We start from the raw sequence: 14537 nt of genomic DNA on the forward strand, positions 1-14537 counted from the left end.
GATCTGGGAAATTACAGAATGGTAAGCTTGACTTCAGCGCCAGACAAAATGGTGGAAACAATTATAAGACAAGAAAAGAAAATCCAACAAAATTTGCAATACAAATGTGGTTAACCAAAGACAAAGAAAGGTACTGTAGACAGATGTACAAGATACAGGCAAAGTTTATTTTGCACAAACAGATTGTTGAGTACAAATAGACCACTGTTTACAGAATATGGGACCCAACACGGTCCGTGTTTTGATCAACACATGTTCTTCAGGGGTCCTGATAAAAAATATATTAAATCATTAAATTAATGCAATGTGGGTACAAAAAATGTGGGGTGGTGACGGAATGAATGTGTATGAATCAGTGGAGGGCAAGTAAATTAAAAAACGACAATTAAAAGTGCATGTGACAGTGAAAAAATAATAAATAAATAAATAAATGAGCTGTATTCATGAGAAAAATGGTGAATAGGGGAAACGTGATGTATTGATGAAAGAAGTGAACAATATGAAGGGCTAAAGGTGACTACTATACATTACATAATGTTTACATAGAACAGAGATGAAGCCAGGGGTGCGTACCCATAAGATGGTGGTAACCAAACACACGCAACAGATATGCTAAAAATAAATGAGTGATGATAATGTAAATGTAATGTAAATTAAGTGATGTAAGGAACTTCAATGTAAGGAACTTCATTCATCAGGTAAGTTACTCTTGTCTATACCCTTCTCCATTACCAAATCCAGACTCTAAAATAAATCTTGGTGGACCTGGAAGATGTACCGAGTCAAACTGACAAGTTAGAGTGTGATACATCACCCTTCAGACAATTTTTGGTACAGGAGTACCTTATGACTCATTACTCTCACTGATGCTTTTCAATTTGTATCTTGTACCCTTGGCTAAGCTCCTTGAAGGCAGATGACATTCAATAGGTCACTTTTATGAGGGATGACCAATCTCATGTAATGTCTGATCTTAATTGTAAATTGTCTCTGCTTGATAAATGGTTGAATGATCATGATTTATGCTGGCTTTTAAAAAGCTGCAGTAGAGGTTTCTACCGCAGGCTGGTGAAGTAAATGCTCCAACACACATAGAATTCCTATGAACGTCAGAATTTACCTCGCTGGCCCGTAATAGAAATCTCTACCGTGACTTTGTAAAAGGAACCCTTAATTTTGAATGCAGAAAATCTTGTGCCCTGTGGACATCCCATAAAGCTTTACCGTGTATCACAAACTGTGTGCCACGGCATACTAGAGTGCTGCCCGAGATTCCAGAGGTGCCGCAAGCCGCTGGGGAGGAGGAGAGGTGCCAGCACCAGCTGACTGCCTATAGGACGTGCTTCTCATGACAAGAGGCACATCCAGTAGGCAGTCAGCTGGCACCAGCGTCTCTCCTTCTCTCCATGCCTCTTCCCTTCCAGCACTCCCCACTGGCGGCTCGGGGCCTTTGTGCATACGTGGACGTTGACATGATGATGTAGCGTTGAAGTCCACACACTTCCGGATGCCTCAAGTTGTGGCCACCACATTTAGTATGCCGCAGCTTGGCAAAATTTGCAAGACACTGGTCTAGATCTTTGGAAATATAACCAAGAGAGCAAGGGAAGTTTCTCTCTTATAAGGAATAAATTATTACTCTGGGCTTTTATGCTGATAGTTCAATGAAATTTGATAAGACACTAGCAGTGTTGTTAGATCTGGCTATTTGCAATTGTGAATGGTTCATCAGTTAATGTTTTGGAATAGATCAAATTTACTTAAAATAACTTGTGCTTTTGTATGTAGCAAGTACACTGGATTACTGTAATTCATTGTTTCAAGGTATTACCAAGACTGGTCTGAAAAGACTCCAGCTGGTTCCAAATACATCTGCACAGCTTATGACAGGAGCAAAAAGGTTTGATCAACTTATGCCTGGCCTAAAGGAGTTGCATCATTATCAATTTCTGCTTGAACTATATTCAAGTTATTGGGTTTGGTCTTTAAGGATTTTTGCATAGGTGTTCTAAACTGCCTTTCAAAAAATCTGGAACAACCTTACCTCCCCTCTTCGGAACCTGAGTTCTCTCCAACCCTTCCGTAAACATCTGAAAACTTGGCTTTTCTCAAAAATCTAACACTCCCTCCTCATCTGACATCCTAGCCCTCTAACATTCTTCTTTCCTCCGATCTTCATCTAGCTCTTTCCTTGGAGTTCCTTTCTCACCACAATTCCTGTAAACCGTGCCGAGCTCCACGACTATGGAGATGGTGCGGTATACAAACCTAAGGTTTAGTTTAGTTTAGTTTAAATAAACTAAGCAGTTTACAATCAACATACAAAATTATTTAAAAGACAATACATCTTATATCATGCTTATCCATGTAATACCATCATTAAAACAATAATTCCGCTAATCTTTATCCATATCACTGCTCCTGTATAGCTAACAGTCCTACAAAGACTCTTCACGAAGAGGAGACTTAGAGGGGACATGATAGAAACCTTCAAAATCCTTAAGGGCATAGAGAGAGTAAATAAGGACAGATTCTTCAAACTGAGGGGAGCCACAAGCACTAGGGGTCACTCGGAGAAATTGAAAGGGGACAGGTTTAGAACAAATGCTAGAAAATTCTTTTTTACGCAGAGGGTGGTGGACACATGGAACGCGCTTCCGGAGGAAGTGATAGGCCAGAACTCTGTACAGGGGTTCAAGAAGGGTTTGGATAGGTTCCTGGAGGATAAAGGGATAGAGGGGTACAGATAGAACTTGAGGTAGGTTATAAAAGTGGTCAGAAACCACTTCACAGGTCGCAGACCTGATGGGCCGCCGCGGGAGCGGACCGCTGGGCGAGATGGACCTCGGTCTGACCCAGTGGAGGCAACTTCTTATGTTCTTATATCTCTAGATCTACACAATCGCAACTGACCTGGCAATTTGTTCCACAAGTTCACGCCTGCAACAGAAAACATCAAATCTCTAACTCTTGCATGCAGTATAGAAACATTAGAAACATGATGGCGGATAAAAGCCAAATGGCCCATCCTGTCTGCACATCCACAGTAACCATTATCTTTTGCTCTCTCTAAGAGATCCCACATGCCTAAACCAGGCTTTCTTGAATTCAGACACAGTCTTTGTCTCAACCACCTCTTCCCAGAGCCTGTGCCAAGCATCTACCACCTTTTAATTTCCTTCTCAGTGGATAATTTCATAGCATTTTCCGATCTCAATACCTTTCTTGGACAGTACGGCCCTGATTCTCCAAAAGTGCGTCCCGATTTTAGGCAGCTGAAGGCGTCCTACAGCTGTCTAATCAGCCAATCGGGATGCACGTTTTTTTAAAAAAATGCTCCCCAGGCAGGCCTGAAGGTGCCTCCGGGAGCCTAGGGAGACCCGCAAGATGCCTAAGCTCGCCTACAGGCCTTAGGCGAACTTAGGCGGCCCTACGCGTCTCCCTAGTAGAGGAAGAGACGCTTAAAATGTAGGCCAGCAAAATGCTGGTCTACATTGTAAGTAGACGCGGCCGCTGTACTGATCGCGGCAAGGGATCTCCCTGCTGCAATAAGTATAGCGGCCGCGGCCGCCTGTCCCATCACCGATAGGAGGATGCCTAACTCCTCCTGTCGGAACCCCAGAACCCCCTCCCCCCCCAAACTCGTAATCGCCGACAGGAGGATGCCCAACTCCTCCTGCCGGAAAGCCCAACGACCCCCCACCCCAACTAATCTCCCTCCCCCAACTAACCTTTCAATGTTGGTCGGCTGGACGGGTCTTGCTGCCGTCCAGCCGACGGGCCCGCCTCATGGAAATGAGACGGGCCCGCCCCTTCCCGGCCCATCCCCGCTAAATCTAAGGCCTGATTGGCCCAGGCTGTAGAAGCCTGGACCAATCAGGCCTTAGGCATAGCGGGTCCGCCCATCCCCACTAATCCTAAGACCTGATTGGCCCAGGCTAGGCACCTTGGCCAATCAGGCCTTAGGATTAGTGGGGATGGGCGGACCCGCTATGCCTAAGGCCTGATTGGTCCAGGCTTCTACAGCCTGGCCAATCAGGCCTTAGATTTAGCGGGGATGGGCCGGGAAGGGGCGGGCCCGTCTCATTTCCATGAGGCGGGCTCGTCGGCTGGACGGCAGCAAGACCCGTCCAGCCGACCAACATTGAAAGGTTAGTTGGGGGAGGGAGATTAGTTGGGGCGGGGGTCGTTGGGCTTTCCGGCAGGAGGAGTTGGGCATCCTCCTGTCGGCGATTACAAGTTTGGGGGGGAGGGGGTTCCGGGGTTCCGACAGGAGGAGTTGGGCATCCTCCTGTCGGCGATTACGAGTTTGGGGGGGGGGGGGGTTCCGGGGTTCCGACAGGAGGAGTTGGGCATCCTCCTGTCGGCGATTACGAGTTTGGGGAGTGGGGTCCGGGGTTCCGACAGGAGGAGTTAGGCATCCTCCTGTCGGTGATGGACAGGCGGCCGCAACCGCGGCTGCTATACATATTGCAGCAGGGAGATCCCTTGCTGCCATAAGTATAGCGGCCGCGTCTAATTTAACCCGATTCTCTAACCGGCGTCTGTACCATGGACACCGGTTACAGAATCGGGGTTTAGTATAGGCCGATTCTGAATAGGACGCCTCTCCCGGGCGTCCTATACAGAATCAGGGCCTCGGTGTCTTGCGGGCCTCGCCTTCAATATAGGCGGCCTGCCTGAGGAGCATTTTTTTTTTAAAAAACGTGCATCCCGATTGGCTGATTAGACAGCTGTAGGACGCCTACAGCTGCCTAAAATCGGGACGCACTTTTGGAGAATCAGGGCCAACATCTCCACAAAATCTTGAAAACCTCCAGGTGCTTTATCATATAGCACTCGCTGGATTATCGCTAGTACTTTATATTGTACCCTTTGCTGTATAGGAAGCCAATGAAGCGGCTTCAAAATAGGCATAATATGGGTCATTGACAATAACCTTTCCTACCATGATCATATAAATAATACTGTTAAATCATGCTTCTATAGACTTCGTTTAATTCGATCAATCTCAAAGTTTTTAGAACCAAAATCTCTAAATATCCTACTTCACTCTTTAATCATTTCTAAACTTGATTATTGCAATTCTCTACTGTTAAATATTACACAAAAAGAAAAGAAACGCTTACAAATTATACAAAACACTGCCGTTAAGCTTATTCATAAAGGCAAAAAATATGATCATGTCATTCCCTTTCTGATTAAATCTCATTGGCTTCCCATTAATCATCGGATTACTTATAAAATCTTATTATTAATTTTCAAAACTCTTGACACTAATGAACCCCAATTTATAAATAAAGTACTTATTCCATATAGTACCTCACGTTCTCTACGATCAAACAACCATAAACTTTTAACGATTCCCTCCTTAAAAGTTATTGGAACCCGCCGACAAGATATGTTCTCTGTATCAGCACCGCAACTTTGGAACTCATTACCATTACAGTTAAGAGATGAAAATAACAAGCGATTTTAAAAAGAATTTAAAATGCTTTTTATTCAAGGATGTCTTTAACGTATAAATTACTTCTGGGCTCTCCCTCGTTCTCTTTTTTCTTCTTTTCCATGCTTCTTTTCCTAAAATCTTTTTTTTTCCGTATGTTCATATGTTTTGCATTATTGTATAAATTTATTAGCTCATTATATATTTGTTATGTAAATTCTGGGTTTTTTTTTTTAATTATATTTATTGTATAAATTGTTAGTTTTATAATATCTTATATGTTATTTCCTATTTTAGTATTATGTTTAATCATATGTTACTTTTATACATTGTAATTCGCTTAGAAATAATTTTAATTAAGCGATTAATCAAATAAAACTTGAAACTTGAAACTTGATTCGTGAAACACCCATTATCGTTCCAGCAACAGAGTTCATTGATACTTGCAATGCTTTACTTTTAGCACCAGCTCCCTTTTTAGATAGTGAATAAAATGAACATACCACCCAGCCCTCTGATAGAGCATAGAATGTTTCTATATTATGTGTCCTGATCTTTCTAAATGTTATAAGACAGACAAAAATCTTACCTTAGTATTCATAATTTACCTAGGGGACATGGTAGACATTATATGTAACAATTTAAACACTAAAATTTAAAAGAAATACCGCTACTTACAAAGAAGTGCGAGTGACCTGATTCCTGACATTGCTTGAGAGTGTTCAAATGTATTGAAACCAATCTGTGATCATTACTGACTCCGTCACTCAGTCCCCACCTCAGGTCGTACATGCGAAAGTCAAAGCCTCTTTGCTTACAGTAAGTGTACAGCTCAGGATAAGCTTTTTCAAACAGTACACCTCTTTCTGCTTTAGAATCTGCGGATAGAGTTTTGAAAATCCAATTTTATGCACTTCTTTTTTTAAATTTATTTCTAACTCCTTCTGGTTACCGACAATTACATAAGCTTCTTATAGTTCAGCAATTCTAAAAATTTAAAATCAATGCATAAATGAGCCCTATACTACACATGTATTTGTAAATTGTAGAATTCTCACAGACGAATCAGAAAATTTCTTCCAGATAAGCATTATTTCTTGCTTTTACTTAAGGATAAGGCTACCTACCTTTCAGGAAAATATTACAAATGTTACACAGAGATACAGAAACCCAGAATGTGGTAACAGATAAATAATATGAGGTCCATTTGGCCTGCTCTATTTAATTCCCGATGCAATACCATTGTAGACCCAATGGACCACTAGGTTCCCCTCAGTGCAACGCTTATCCCGAACTTTCTTAAAGTCTGTACTTGTGCTTGTCTCCAGTCTCCACCACTTCCACTAGAGCAGCCATTCATTCCATAAAAAAACATTTTCTGATACTGTTCTTAAGTCCTAGAAAGAGATTTGGAGTATAAACTGCAGGAGGGATTTGTCATGACTCTGGTTCTGTTTCACCCCCCCCCCCCTTTTACAAAACACTAGCGTGATTTTTAGCGCCGGTTGCAGCGGTAACAGCTCTGATGTTCATAGAATGCCTACGAGTGTTGGGAGCTGTTACCACTGTGGTTGACACTACAAAAACACGCTACGGTTTTGTAAAAGGGGGGGGGGGTTATTTTGTTAACCACTTTGAACCTATGTAAGGATTAGGCAGGATATATTATTAATGCATGGATATATAAGTGCTGAGGCCACTTTTTAGCATGACCCTAAAATAACCACATTTTCCTTTTTCCTATTAATAGCCACGCAGTAAGGGTTCCTAAGCTAATCACATGCTCATCAGTTAGTGCACAGCGATGTAGCCCCACTGACTGATTAGTGCAGGGCATACCTAGTCTCCGTCCCCAAACATACCCTCCACATGAACAAACAAAATCTATTTTTTATTTTTAGCAAATGGGTATTGAGCACAGATCCCAAAACTACTGCAAGACAACTGAGCACGTTCCACAGTAATGCCTTTCTAACCAGCGGTAAGCATGGGTTAGTGCTTACTGGAGCTTAGTAAAAGGATCCCATAGTTTTTGGGGCCCTTCCTCTGTGAACCCTCCTTTGTTACTTGCTACCACAGAACCTAAAGCCAAAGGGGGAGGAAAGAGAGAGGAACTCAAATGTGTAATAATATTCCCCACAGTTCAAAACTCCAGGAAGCGTAGAAAGAGAAGCACATGGGAGGGTTTCATTGCAGGTGTTAATGAGGGAATCAGTGGGAGAGATGCACTGGCCACCATCAATGTCACTTACAACTGTCCTCCCTCAATCTCCTGTGGAAGTTTTATGGAGAAGGATTTTGTAGCCCTTTCCACAGCCTTGAAGTCATAGGGAACCGAGAGTGCTTTCAAGACTCTGCTTTCAAGAGCACACTCATTAATTATGTCTATGCCATGTGTTATGTACATTTAATATCTTTTTTTCTGTAAATATTTAGTACAAAAAAATATGGTTACCAACCTAAGGGCTAAATTTTTATCTTTTAAAATGCTAAATCCATTAGCATATGAGGACACCATAATGATTTCACATAGAACTAATACAGAACTGTAATCTAAATACACAGAATTATGGCTTCATTTTGTAGGTTCATTTATTCTTTGTTCTCAGTAATACTTCTCTTTCACAAGCATTTGCAATTACCTCGATATCCTCCACAGATGTACACCTCAAACACTTTCTTCTTGGGTGAGCAAGGTATGTTAACATGCCCTCTGATAACATTTTCCTCGGTGTCACCACCCTGGCAGAGCACCTGGAATTCATTGTTCTCCAAGTCAAACTTATTCTGGCTTCTTGGCAGCACCGTTTCTACAACACTGGAGTCCAGTCTTTTAGCCTGTCCCGGGGACTCTTCTTTCATGTCAGCTGCTATAATAGAAGTATTATTACCAGGCATTAACCTGGCATTATGCTTAGGTTTCGCTGCTTCATCTGATAAAGCAGCAAGTTCCCTAAGGCTACTCGTTAATGCATTAGTATTTGGTTTAGAATTTTCTTGACAGACACCAGCTTCTAAGTTTTCCGGCCAAGAGGTGTCATCTGCTGTTGGCAATCCCAAAATTATGTCAATATTGGTATCTCTTTGTACGTCAGTCAAGCTCATTGTGAGGGCCACTTGTTCCTTAACCATTGAGTCAATTAAAGAATTGTCTTGCAGGTCAATGGGAGGTCCAGTGTGATCCAGGTCTGCATCCCCACCATTTTTCCTGGACTAAAGAGACAAAAACAGGTTATTTACTGTGCCAAATAAAGTTTGTTGAACCCTTCCTGTTTTCCATTTCAACTGTATGTCTTAGTGTCCTAAGACTAAAGGCAAGATGAGCAGGAAGCAAGCTCTTGCCTAGCAGAATATGGAAAGGGAAATATCCTAACCTTGAAAGAAGAGAGCTTCAATGGATGTGTCCAGGAAGGACCTGGAAACCTATATGGTGGGCTGCTCTAATCCTGTCTTCCAAGGCTGAAGAAGTTGAGTGATATACAGGAGTTAGATGAAATTGAGGAATGGTCTGCTACAAATACTACATCCCATGGAGCTCAAGCAGTGCAAAACTGAGGAGTAGTGGCTCATGGCCAGTAGGGGGTGATGTCTATGGGACGGTAATGGAATGGACGTCAGGACATGATAGTGCAGAATTTTTGTGGAATGTTTCTACATAAGTGCCGGATTTTCGTATGATTCTGGGTAACTCTAGTTAGATACAAGCATATGTGTTAGTTAAGGCCACACCCAATAGAAGCGTACAAAAAATTGGTGAATAAAAATCTGAATATGGATGTAACCAAGGCCAGAAAAACACACTACAGATTAATATTAAGGAAAAACATAATAATATTCTTTTTATGTACTTTGCTATTAAGCTAGATCATGGAGGAAATCAGGATATACATGGACTCCATTTTGTTTTCTGTCTTTCTGTATCTTCTGCTTGGTTTTTACTCCATTTTGTGTTCAGCCTATGTCCCTTGTCTTTGTTCAGGTTTCCCGCTTCTAGCATCGTGGTTCTAATTGATACCAGATGTGCCTTAGGCTGATTAGGAAGAACATATTAGATTACGTATCCCAAACTGAGATATAACATGCATTAAAATATGAATGAAATACATGGTCTGAATGAATGTTTGGGGCCCCTGAATGGGTGATATGTATATGGATGTGTATTGAACAAAAGAATTGGTTTTGAAAAAACATATTATATATATTTGCAACCTAAAGAAATTTAAAGGAAGCCTGAGCACAACATCTGGAAATAATTAGAGTCAGAGACCTGTAGCAGTCTCTAGCATAGGGAGAGGGGGAAACAGCCCCTCCTTCTCCTTCTCCTTTTTCTCTAAGGCTGACAGGGAAGGCTGAGAATATATCAGCACTTAAATGCAGATTCTCTTAAATATACTTTTGGAAAGGACAGAAAGAATATTGGATATGTAATAAAATGTTAATGAATATTCAGAAATGAATGTAAACAAAATAAATATGATTTCTGAAACTTTTAAATATGTAGAGGAATTTTCTTTGTCTAACTTTGAAGACCACCTCTGTTAGTTTTGATTGGCCCACATGGCCAATGATGTCATACTGGACTTAAGGTATATAATGGGGAGCTTCGAAGTATCGAGTTGAGCTCGTTATCAGAAGGCCAGCATTTTGGCAACTATAACGACCTCCCACTAACGCATCTAATCTTTTGAGTTTCATGATGGAAAAATAAAAGCAATAAAAGTATTTTGGTAACCATGCGTTATGCGCTCATTTTCCATATTTTTGTTATTTTTCACACCTTGAGTGGAATCTAGCAGCTTAATTGGCAACTGCAGCTCTATGAGTGTGCTGGCGTCCAATACCCATGCTCAAAAACATAATAACATAGTAAATGACAGCAGAGAAAGATCATCAACACAGTCATCCTGTCCACTTTGCTTTATCTTAGCAGCCAGATATACAGGATGATCACCTGCCAGATTTCTTTTTACGTAGGTCTACAGTTATCAAAATAATTGTGGGGGGAGAATGATAGGTATTTATTTTGGGAGTTATTTGTGTATTTTTTTGCCACCAGTGAATTGTATTTTTAAAGTAGACGTGGAGGGGCATTTTCAATAGAACGTCTAAGCCCAACTCAAAACATCCAGAGTTGGATGTCCAAAATATCAGGTCATAAACTACAAAACATCCAGTAATTACGTAAACATTTACAAAACACACTGTCCTGGGCATCCAAAATTATCGATTATACCACCCCTAAAGCTGCATACGTCTGGTAGCGCTCTAGTTCCTTTAAAATGTCCCTGATACATCAAAATGTTACCATGGTAGTAATAGGATGCTCCCGACACCCTGCATGTCTAAATATAGCCCTATACATGGAATGATGATTCTTTGTGGGTGTAGTGAACAGTTGTGTTAGAGAGAGGAGAGGTGGTTAGATAGTGAAAAAGAGACTGAGATAGAGGAGAGAGACTGAGAGAGTGCGTGTGTGAGAGAGAAAGAAGTGAGAGTAAGAGACAGAGGGTGAGAAATGGTGTTATAGAGAGAAATAGTGACCCCCTAGAGTGTGTGAGCAAGAGTGAGAGAGTGTGTGAGTGAAAGTGGTTGTGATGGGAAAAGAAGGGAGCTTAATTACTCCCTATCAGAAGAAACCATTTTTGGTTCCTTCAAAATACGTAATCCTCTTGGGATCATTGCCTTCTTTAGGTACTGCATCAAGGTGCTGCTATGTAACTCTGCCCATACGGCCCTCTTCATTGTACTCTCCAGATCAAACCAGGAGGATTGCCCTCCCCAAAAAACCTACTATACCCTCCTGTGTGTCACCCTAATAGGACTTATGGCTGCAGGTGGTGCAACATCAGTGAAGGAGTGTTTTTAGGGACACCTACTGCTATACCATTCACCCCCTCACAGTCTGCAACTAGAAAACTTTTGATTATTTAATTTCCTCAGATTTCTTCATGTTTCCAAGGCCAGTCACTCACCCCTAGCATAAAACTTTGAGTACATTCCCGAAGATACAGATTTTCCTCAAACAATTCTTCCTCTTTAGAAGAGCGATCCATTCTTCTGGCATGATGATGGTGCAAATGATCCTGGATAGGTAAAGAAAAGACATATTAGCAAGCATAGTTTTTGTCAAGTACTACTAGCAATTTAAAAAACAATGCCAGTTATTCCATACCTTAAGATGTGTCTTAATTAGTGTGGCTGTATCCCCACTTACTGCTTTGAATGGTACATGCCAGTGACGATCTTCAAACTAGGTTTTGGTGTAATGAAAAAAAAAAAAAGATTTCACTTTATAGCAGATTTCCATATAATGTCATATTATTTAAAATGTGTAATCAATATTTTAAGAGGACAATAAAATGGTGAATAGTATTAACACCTCAAAATATAGGGAAAAATGACCTAACCTGTGCATCAGGTATGCACATAAAATATTGTATACCAATATGGTTCATGGACCCCTGGTGATCCATGAGGCTTATATAGGGGGAAAGCAACAAAACAAGGTGCATCAAGAAATTACATTATATTACATTAGTGATTTCTATTCTGCCATTACCTTACGGTTCAAGGCGGATTACACAAGAATTATCATGATGCTATGAAATACATTAGGTGGATTACATGAGAATTGTCATGATATTAGGAAATGCCTAAGGAGTGGTTTGAACATTTTTGATTTGCTAAGTAGTAGATAGTATTGTGGGTGAAACTTGGGGCGGGTCTGGTTATATTATAAAGGTTTAATGTATTTTTTGAAGAGTAGGGTTTTTGTTTCTTTTTTGAAGGTTTTGTAGTCTGTGGTCAAAGATAGCAGATTTGCGAGTTATCTGTCCAGCTTTGCTGCTCTGGTGGCTAGTAGCTCGCCCTCAATTGAATGTCCTTATACGGGACACAGGCCATGCTAACTTGTCCAGTACTAGCCTTAGTTCCTTCAATGTATACCCATTATTTTCTGATTAGAGATCCTCTGTGTTCATCACATGCTTGTTTGAACTCTGTCACTGTTTTCTTCTCCACCACCTCCCTCAGGAGCGCATCAACCACCCTCTCCGTAAAGGAGAATTTCCTAACATTACTCTTGAATCTACCACTCCTCAACCTCAAATTATGCCCTCTGGTTTTACCATTTTCCTTTTTCTGGAATAGATTTTGTTCCACATTAATACCTTTCAAGTAGTTTTTTGATGGATACATTGTAAAAATTTGATAAATTAAAAAAAAAAAAAAAATATATATATATATATATATATATATATACATTTCAAATATTTGAACATTTGAATCATATCTCCCCTGTCCCTCCTTTCCTCTAGGGAATACATATTCAGGGCTTCCAGTCTCTCCTCATACGTCTTCTGGAGCAAACCTCCTACCATTTTCGTCGCCTTCCTCTGAACTGCTTCAAGTCTTCCTCTGGACCGCTTCAAGTCTTTTTATGCCCTTCACCAGACACGGTCTTCAAAATTGAACTTAATACTCCACCCCTAAATACACCTAAATAGGCATGTTTAGGGGTGGAGTTGGATTTAGGCATCACTAAGTGCCACTAGGCATGATTCTACAATGAACCTAGGCGCCAGAAATGTAGACCTTTAAAACCCTGGCCTACATTACTAGCATCTAAGTTTGTCATTAGGCACCAGTAGCTATGATTCTCTAAGTAGCGCTTCAATGTGGTTGACACGCAGCAGGTGCCATTTTTCTAGACGCCTGCTGTTTCAGGTGCCACTTATAGAATCAGCCCCTTAATGCCTTCCTCAGGGGTCCTTAAGAGGAAAACAAATACAAATATACATATGCACGTAATTGTATAAAATCATATGTATATAAGCAATTGAGACAGCAAGATGCATTATATAGTGAAATATAAAGTACAAGATGTACAAACATATCTACATGTGACAGTGAGTAATCTATAACAGTTAGAAGTGAAAGCAATGGCGAAGATAAACAGTTAATAGAATCATAGAAACATAGAAATCGACGGCAGATAAGGGCCACGGCCCATCCAGTCTGCCCACCCTAATGACCCTCCCCTGCCTTTACTTTGCGAATAGAACCCACATGTCGATCCCATTTGGCCTTAAAATCAGGCACGCTGTTGGCCTCAATCACCTGAAGTGGAAGACCATTCCAGCGATCCACCACCCTTTCGGTGAAAAAGAATTTCCTGGTGTCACCGTGCAGTTTCCCGCCTCTGATTTTCCACGGGTGTCCTCTTGCTGCCGTGGGACCCCTGAAAAAGAAGATATCTTCTTCTACCTCGATGCGGCCCGTGAGATACTTGAACGTCTCGATCATGTCTCCCCTCTCTCTGCGCTCCTCGAACGAGTATAGTTGTAATTTATCTAACCGTTCTTCGTACGGGAGATCCTTCAGTCCCGAGACCATCCGGGTGGCCATTCTCTGGACCGATTCCAGCCTCAGCACATCCTTACGGTAATGTGGCCTCCAGAATTGCACACAATATTCCAGGTGCAGTCTCACCATGGATCTATACAAAGGCATAATGACTTCAGGCTTACGGCTGACGAAACCCCTGCGTATGCAACCTATGATTTGTCTTGCCTTGGAAGAAGCTTGCTCCACTTGATTGGCAGCCTTCATGTCCTCACTGACGATCACCCCTAAGTCTCGTTCTGCAACCGTTCTTGTTAGGATCTCGCCATTAAGGGTATAAGTCCTGCATGGATTCTGGGTACCCAGGTGCATAACTTTGCATTTTTTGGCATTGAAGCTGAGCTGCCATGTCTTAGACCAGCTCTCTAGTAAGAGTAGATCATGCATCATATTGTCGGGCATTGAATTTTTATCTATTGTGCTTTTGCCCACTACATTGCTTAGTTTGGTGTCATCGGCAAATAATGTTATCTTACCTCGGAGCCCTTCTGCCAAGTCCCTTATAAAGATATTGAACAGTATCGGGCCCAAGACAGAGCCCTGGGGCACTCCACTGATCACCTCCGTCATTTCAGAGGGGGTGCCATTCACCATTACCCTTTGAACCCTACCTCCAAGCCAGTTCCCAACCCACTTCGTCAATGTGTTGCCCAATCCTATGGAACTCATCTTGCTTAGTAACCTGCGA

General features: G+C 41.5%; 1 protein-coding gene across 1 annotated transcript in view; it reads right to left on the minus strand.

Moving 5' to 3' along the window:
* Positions 1 to 14537, minus strand: part of LOC117359821 — a 153917-nt gene that overhangs the window by 124389 nt on the left and 14991 nt on the right. The window contains exons 4-7 of the mRNA XM_033943151.1: positions 11619 to 11696; positions 11419 to 11529; positions 8089 to 8659; positions 6125 to 6324 (exon numbers count right to left, since the gene is read on the minus strand). Coding sequence (XP_033799042.1) covers positions 6125 to 6324; positions 8089 to 8659; positions 11419 to 11529; positions 11619 to 11696 — 960 coding nt within the window. The remainder of the gene's footprint in view (positions 1 to 6124; positions 6325 to 8088; positions 8660 to 11418; positions 11530 to 11618; positions 11697 to 14537) is intronic.

The sequence above is a fragment of the Geotrypetes seraphini genome, chromosome 1 (assembly GCF_902459505.1).
Source record: "Geotrypetes seraphini chromosome 1, aGeoSer1.1, whole genome shotgun sequence".
NCBI lineage: Eukaryota > Metazoa > Chordata > Amphibia > Gymnophiona > Dermophiidae > Geotrypetes > Geotrypetes seraphini.